The 8259-nt window shown below is 56.3% G+C and overlaps 1 protein-coding gene across 1 annotated transcript in view; it reads left to right on the plus strand.

The window, feature by feature from the left end:
* LOC133418862 (leucine-rich repeat serine/threonine-protein kinase 1-like) overlaps nt 1–8259 on the plus strand; it is a 62970-nt gene that overhangs the window by 37533 nt on the left and 17178 nt on the right. The window contains exons 9-10 of the mRNA XM_061707740.1: nt 5819–5982; nt 7125–7262. Coding sequence (XP_061563724.1) covers nt 5819–5982; nt 7125–7262 — 302 coding nt within the window. The remainder of the gene's footprint in view (nt 1–5818; nt 5983–7124; nt 7263–8259) is intronic.

Raw genomic sequence — 8259 nt, forward strand, 5'->3', positions numbered from 1 at the left:
TCTACCCGCCTCTACCCGCCTCTACCTACCTCTACCCGCCTCTACCCGCCTCTACCCGCCTCTACCCGCCTCTAACCGCCTCTACCCGCCTCTACCCGCCTCTACCCGCCTCTACCTACCTCTTCCCAACCTCTACCCGCCTCTACCCGCCTCTACCTGCCTCTACCTGCCTCTACCTGCCTCTACCGGCCTCTACCCGCCTCTACCCGCCTCTACCCGCCTCTACCTACCTCTACCCGTCTCTACCCGCCTCTACCCGCCTCTACCCGCCTCTACCCGCCTCTACCTACCTCTACCCGCCTCTACCCGCCTCTACCCGCCTCTACCCGCCTCTACCTACCTCTACCTACCTCTACCCGCCTCTACCTACCTCTACCTGCGTCTACCCGCCTCTACCCGCCTCTACCCGCCTCTACCCGCCTCTACCCGCCTCTACCCGCCTCTACCCGCCTCTACCTGCCTCTACCCGCCTCTACCCGCCTCTACCCGCCTCTACCTGCCTCTACCCGCCTCTACCCGCCTCTACCCGCCTCTACCTGCCTCTACCTGCCTCTACCCGCCTCTACCCGCCTCTACCTACCTCTACCTACCTCTACCCGCCTCTACCTACCTCTACCTGCGTCTACCCGCCTCTACCCGCCTCTACCCGCCTCTACCCGCCTCTACCCGCCTCTACCCACCTCTACCCGCCTCTACCTGCCTCTACCCGCCTCTACCTGCCTCTACCCGCCTCTACCCGCCTCTACCCGCCTCTACCCGCCTCTACTCGCCTCTACCCGCCTCTACCTGCCTCTACTCGCCTCTACCCGCCTCTACCTGACTCTACCTGCCTCTACCCGCCTCTACCCGCCTCTACCCGCCTCTACCCGCCTCTACCTGCCTCTACCCGCCTCTACCCGCCTCTACCTACCTCTACCTACCTCTACCCGCCTCTACCTACCTCTACCTGCCTCTACCTGCCTCTACTCGCCTCTACCTGTCTCTACCCGCCTCTACCCGCCTCTACCCGCCTCTACCTGTCTCTACCCGCCTCTACCCGCCTCTACCCGCCTCTACCCGCCTCTACCCGCCTCTACCCGCCTCTACCCGCCTCTACCTGCCTCTACCCGCCTCTACCCGCCTCTACCCGCCTCTACCCGCCTCTACCCGCCTCTACCTGCCTCTACCTGCCTCTACCTGTCTCTACCTGCCTCTACCCGCCTCTACCCGCCTCTACCTGTCTCTACCTGCCTCTACCCGCCTCTACCTGCCTCCACCCCCCTCCACCCGCCTCTACCTTCCTCTACCTGCCTCCACCCCCCTCCACCCGCCTCTACCTGTCTCTACCCGCCTCTACCCGCCTCTACCCGCCTCTACCCGCCTCTACCTGCCTCTACCCGCCTCTACCTGCCTCTACCCGCCTCTACCCGCCTCTACCCGCCTCTACCCGCCTCTACCTGCCTCTACCTGTCTCTACCTGCCTCTACCCCCCTCCACCCGTCTCTACCTTCCTCTACCTGCCTCCACCCCCCTCCACCCGCCTCTACCCGCCTCTACCCGCCTCTACCTGTCTCTACCTGCCTCTACCCGCCTCTACCTGCCTCCACCCCCCTCCACCCGCCTCTACCTTCCTCTACCTGCCTCCACCCCCCTCCACCCGCCTCTACCTTCCTCTACCTGCCTCTACCCGCCTCTACCCCCCTCTACCCGCCTCTACCTGCCTCTACCCGCCTCTACCTGCCTCTACCTGCCTCTACCCGCCTCTACCCGTCTCTACCCGCCTCTACCCGCCTCTACCCGCCTCTACCCGCCTCTACCCACCTCGTACCGCCTCGTACCGCATCGTACCGCCTCTACCCGCCTCTACCCGCCTCTACCCGCCTCTACCCGCCTCTACCCGTCTCTACCCGCCTCTACCCGCCTCTACCCGCCTCTACCCGCCTCTACCCACCTCGTACCGCCTCTACCCGCCTCTACCCGCCTCTACCCGCCTCTACCCGCCTCTACCCGCCTCTACCCGCCTCTACCCGCCTCTACCCGCCTCTACCCGCCTCTACCTTCCTCTACCCGCCTCTACCCGCCTCTACCCGCCTCTACCCGCCTCTACCCGCCTCTACCCGCCTCTACCCGCCTCTACCCGCCTCTACCCGCCTCTACCCGCCTCTACCCGCCTCTACCTTCCTCTACCCGCCTCTACCCGCCTCTACCCGCCTCTACCCGCCTCTACCTTCCTCTACCCGCCTCTACCCGCCTCTACCCGCCTCTACCCGCCTCTACCCGCCTCTACCCGCCTCTACCCGCCTCTACCTTCCTCTACCCGCCTCTACCCGCCTCTACCCGCCTCTACCCGCCTCTACCCGCCTCTACCCGCCTCTACCCGTCTCTACCCGCCTCTACCTGCCTCTACCCGCCTCTACCCGTCTCTATCCGCCTCTACCCACCTCTACCTACCTCTACCTACCTCTACCTACCTCTACTTTCCTCTACCCGCCTCTACCCGCCTCTACCTGCCTCTACCCGCCTCTACCCGCCTCTACCCGTCTCTACCCGCCTCTACCCGCCTCTACCCGCCTCTACCTACCTCTACCTACCTCTACCCGCCTCTACCTGCCTCTACCCGCCTCTACCTGCCTCTACCCGTCTCTACCCGCCTCTACCCGCCTCTACCTACCTCTACCCGCCTCTACCTGCCTCTACCCGCCTCTACCCGCCTCTACCCGCCTCTACTCGCCTCTACCCGCCTCTACCTGCCTCTACTCGCCTCTACCCGCCTCTACCCGACTCTACCTGCCTCTACCCGCCTCTACCCGCCTCTACCCGCCTCTACCCGCCTCTTCCCGCCTCTACCCGCCTCTACTCGCCTCTACCCGCCTCTACCTACCTCTACCCGCCTCTACCTGTCTCTACCTGCCTCTACCCGCCTCTACCCGCCTCTACCCGCCTCTACCCGCCTCTACCTTCCTCTACCTGCCTCTACCCGCCTCTACCTGCCTCTACCCGCCCGTACCTGCCTTTACCCGCCTCTACCCGCCTCTACCCGCCTCTACCTGTCTCTACCTGCCTCTACCCGCCTCTACCCGCCTCTACCCGCCTCTACCCGCCTCTACCCGTCTCTACCTTCCTCTACCCGCCTCTACCTGCCTCTACCTGCCTCTACCCGCCTCTACCTTCCTCTACCCGCCTCTACCCGCCTCTACCTGCCTCTACCCGCCTCTACCTTCCTCTACCCGCCTCTACCCGCCTCTACCCGCCTCTACCCGCCTCTACCCGCCTCTACCCGCCTCTACCCGCCTCTACCCGCCTCTACCCGCCTCTACCCGCCTCTACCTTCCTCTACCCGCCTCTACCCGCCTCTACCCGCCTCTACCTGCCTCTACCTGCCTCTACCTTCCTCTACCTACCTCTACCCGCCTCTACCCGCCTCTACCCGCCTCTACCTTCCTCTACCCGCCTCTACCCGCCTCTACCCGCCTCTACCTGCCTCTACCTGCCTCTACCCGCCTCTACCTGCCTCTACCCGCCTCTACCCGCCTCTACCCGCCTCTACCCGCCTCTACCCGCCTCTACCCGCCTCTACCTTCCTCTACCTACCTCTACCCGCCTCTACCCGTCTCTACCCGCCTCTACCTTCCTCTACCCGCCTCTACCTGCCTCTACCTGCCTCTACCTGCCTCTACCCGCCTCTACCCGCCTCTACCCGCCTCTACCTACCTCTACCCGCCTCTACCCGTCTCTACCCGCCTCTACCTGCCTCTACCCGCCTCTACCTTCCTCTACCCGCCTCTACCTACCTCTACCCGCCTCTACCTTCCTCTACCTGCCTCTACCTGCCTCTACCTGCCTCTACCCGCCTCTACCCGCCTCTACCCGCCTCTACCTTCCTCTACCCGCCTCTACCCGCCTCTACCCGCCTCTACCTTCCTCTACCTACCTCTACCTTCCTCTACCTACCTCTACCCGCCTCTACCTGCCTCTACCCGCCTCTACCTTCCTCTACCCGCCTCTACCTGCCTCTACCTGCCTCTACCCGCCTCTACCCGCCTCTACCCGCCTCTACCCGCCTCTACCCGCCTCTACCTACCTCTACCCGCCTCTACCTGCCTCTACCCGCCTCTACCCGCCTCTACCCGTCTCTACCCGCCTCTACCTACCTCTACCCGCCTCTACCCGTCTCTACCCGCCTCTACCCGCCTCTACCTACCTCTACCCGCCTCTACCCGTCTCTACCCGCCTCTACCTGCCTCTACCCGCCTCTACCTTCCTCTACCCGCCTCTACCTGCCTCTACCCGCCTCTACCTTCCTCTACCCGCCTCTACCCGCCTCTACCCGCCTCTACCCGCATCGTCCCGCCTCGTACCGCCTCTACCTGCCTCGTACCGCCTCGTACCGCATCGTACCGCCTCGTACCGCCTCGTACCGCCTCTACCCACCTCGTACCGCATCGTACCGCCTTGTACTGCATCGTACCGCATCGTACCGCATCGTACCGCCTCGTACCGCCTCGTACCGCATCGTACCGCATCGTACCGCCTCGTACCGCCTCGTACCGCCCTCTACCTGCCTCGTACCGCCTCTACCCACCTCATACCGCATCGTACCGCCTTGTACTGCATCGTACCGCATCGTACCGCCTCGTACCGCATCGTACCGCATCGTACCGCCTCGTACCGCCTCGTACCGCCTCTACCCGCCTCGTACCGCATCGTACCGCCTCGTACCGCCTCGTACCGCCTCGTACCGCCCTCTACCTGCCTCGTACCGCATCGTACCGCCTCGTACCGCCTCGTACCGCCCTCTACCCGCATCGTACCGCATCGTACCGCATCGTACCGCATCGTACCGCATCGTACCGCCTCGTACCGCCTCGTACCGCCTCGTACCGCCTCGTACCGCCTCGTACCGCCTCTACCTGCCTCGTACCGCATCGTCCCGCCTCTACTGGCCTTTTACCGCCTCGTACCGCATCGTCGCGGCTCCACCCGCTTTGTCCTTGTTTGTTTTTCCACCCCCAGGTGAGAAGTGGGCGGGTTGGGGTGAAGCTGCTGTGACGTACTCGATTGCTCAACCGCTTTGTTCATGTCGGCGCTGATGAGAAATCAGCTGGAGCCGCGAGCGGCTGAGAGTAAAACAGAGCTCCTGGTGGATCTGGTCGTTCCTTATCGCCCGTCTAGATCCCTTTTTTAATTATCTCGACAGCCACCAGGTTTATGAACATCTGCACCTCAGAGTTGGATCACCAAACAGACGTTTGCGCTGTATAATAAAATCGCTGCGAGCCGCGAGTCGCTCTCGCGCTGACTCCCGCTTCCTGATTCAAACCTCTGACGGCTGAGATCCAGGGCCGACTCAGCCGCTTAGAACCTCGGCAGCCTCGGTACAGAAAAAGTATCTGCTTGGCACGGCTCCACCCGCCTCGGCCCGTAGTAGAAAAGCACAAGACGGGGGCGTGATGAGTAGAAGCGAGCTGAGTAGATACTAGTGGAAAAGCGCCATTAGAAGAATCCGAGCCTGTGATACCACTCTGACTTTATCATGGCTGTGAAATCTTAGTCTCAATTATAACATCATACCAGCAACATTCGGTCAAGAACTTCAGAATACATTTATAATCATTTGTTTACGGTAAGTGTTAAGCTTCAGTTTAAGCTCTTAATAAAGAGTAAGAGCTGGTTATGGTATCATTCAAACAGTCCATATCGGACCTCTTTTCTTTCTTATATTGTACAGTTAAGCAGGAAACATACACTGTGGTTGGAACTGTAACATTGTTTTAGGACTTGACTACAGATGGACACTGATGTCATCCATGTGGGCGTGTTGTTTAACTCCTTCCTTCAGCGGTGAACTGGATCGGCCTTCGTAAGCTGGAGGAGCTGGACGTGTCGGATAACTGCCTGGCCAGTCTGCCCACGGCCGTGGTGCACTGCCTGAAGTCCCTGTGCAGCCTGGACGTGAGCAGGAACAGGCTGAGCTGCTTCCCTGAGCCCTGGGCCTGTCCACTGGTAGGAACCAACGGCTTCCTGGGCCGGGTCCGCTTTTTAAATAACTGTTACTTCAGTTGCTAACACGATTTCACTCTGAAAAGCAGCTTATGACAACAAATTCTTACGCTGAATAATGAAGAGTGCATAATGAGAAAAGAGGTGCAGGTTTAATGGTGCTTTTCCACCAGTACCTACTCGACTCAACTCGGCCCGGTTTCTTTTCCACTACAATTTAGCACCTGGATCAGAAGTAGGAGGTTGGAGAAGCTGCTGTGACGTATTTGATTGTGTATCTAAAGGAAGAAGACAACAACACTAAAGATGTAGAACCTTGAGGAGATGATAGATGTGCTGCTGGGTCTGGGGCTTGTGTTCCATATTAGTTTAGTTTACTTTAGTTTATTGTTTTGCACAGTTTTATAAATATACATGAAATATCAATTATAAATACTATAGGTACAAGAAGAGGCAAAAAACCCAATGGGCTTATTTGAAGCCTCCACCCAAGTTATTAAAATGTCATGTGTTATAAAGAACACAAGATTAACATAAAAAAACAAAAAGTATAACTACACAAAAGTGATGGCAAACTAATAATGCAATATATAAATAATAAAGAATAAATACAAAAAAATGTGGGTGTGTAAGTGTGCATGGGATATTGTTTTTACAACTTATATTACTTATATTGACACAAAAAACAAACAAAAAGAACATGGATACATGTACAACAATACGTTGGGAAAACAGTTACAAAACAGCAGTCAAGTTCCTTCAAACGTCTTTTGTAACATTTCAAAGAGGAGGAGTCTTTGCCAAGTGGGAAAAATCATTCCACAATTTAGTCCCTAAATCTCACCGAAAATTGACGTCTGCAAGTGAGAAATTTAGGAGGACGAAGATCTGAGGATTGTCCAGTTGAATAAGAATGAACCTGTGAATTTAATTTAAAGTAAGTCCTGAACTGTCCAGGAATAATTCCTTCACTTGAAATTAGCTTATAAATAAAAACGCATATCTGAAAAATATTGATATCATAAATAGTAAGAATGTGGAGTTTGTGAAATAAAGGAGTAGATGAAGCGTAGAGCCAACATGCTGTGTGTGATAACTGAGTGAGTTAAATGCCGTCCTTGTGTGTTACTGTGTCTTCTCTGTAGAAGCAGTGCAAGGCTCCTTCCAATGTAATCGAAGCTCTTCCAAGCAGCATCTCAGTTTCGTGGAGGAGCCGGCTGCAGGAGGTGGACTTCTCTGACAACTGCTTGAAGGAGATTCCCTCATACATCTTTGAACTGGAGGTAGGAGTCCTAAGCAGTGTTGTGCAAGTTCCAACTTCTCAGTAACTATTCAAAGTTCAGTTCACATAGTTAAAAAAAAGAACAGTTCACGTTCATAGTTCACCATTTTCATTTTGAAATATGGTAGTTTGAATTCAGTAGTACGAATGAAACGCCCCCCTATCCTAAAACTGTTCAGTGGTCTCCAACCCTGGTCCTCAGGACGCTGTCCTGCATGTTTTAGATGTTTCCCTGCTTCAGAACCCTGCTATAAATGGCCGTCATTAACAGACTTGTGCAGACCTGGATGACAAGCTGATGATGATCATTAATTAGAATCAGGTGTGATGATGCAGAAACATCTAAAACATGCAGGACAGGGGTCCTGAGGACCAGGGTTGGAGACCCTGCTGTATAAACATGTATTGTCCTGGTGGCTTTTCAACTTCACTCAGAGGCTGTAAATCTCCAACAATGTAGTCCATTATCAGTGTTTCTACCTGTTGCAGGTAAATCCTCCCCCTGAAGGAGCAGCAGTGACTGGGGTCGTTCGGGGCTGTTGGGTCTTCTTGGTCTTTCTGATCACTTTGATTGATTGTTAAGAACTTGCAGATATTTTCTCACACTGGACGGATGCTTTAACTCCACATGACGTTTACAATTTGAAGTTGACGAGGCAGACGTTCAGACTTGTTTTCTCAGCACAGGTGGACATAATTAACACAGAAAGATTTCTACCGTCGGACTCTTTGGGAAACGATGTGTAAAATTCCTGCAGAATTAGGATCATCGTCTGCAAGATCTCTCTCTTCACTGTCATGTAAAGATGCACCGGGCTCGGGCCTCCGTTCCATGGAGATGGTGCCCGTTGTTATGCTAGTGTGCACTGCATTGTGGGTAATGTAGTGTGAAGTCGTCGTCTCGTGGAGTATTTTAAATGGGCGCGCCGCCCGCTGGTGAAATGAGAAGGAATATTCCGTAATAATTGGACCTAAACAGTGAAGCTGAAACTCACATA

Source organism: Cololabis saira, chromosome 2, assembly GCF_033807715.1.
Source record: "Cololabis saira isolate AMF1-May2022 chromosome 2, fColSai1.1, whole genome shotgun sequence".
NCBI classification, from domain to species: Eukaryota; Metazoa; Chordata; class Actinopteri; order Beloniformes; family Belonidae; genus Cololabis; species Cololabis saira.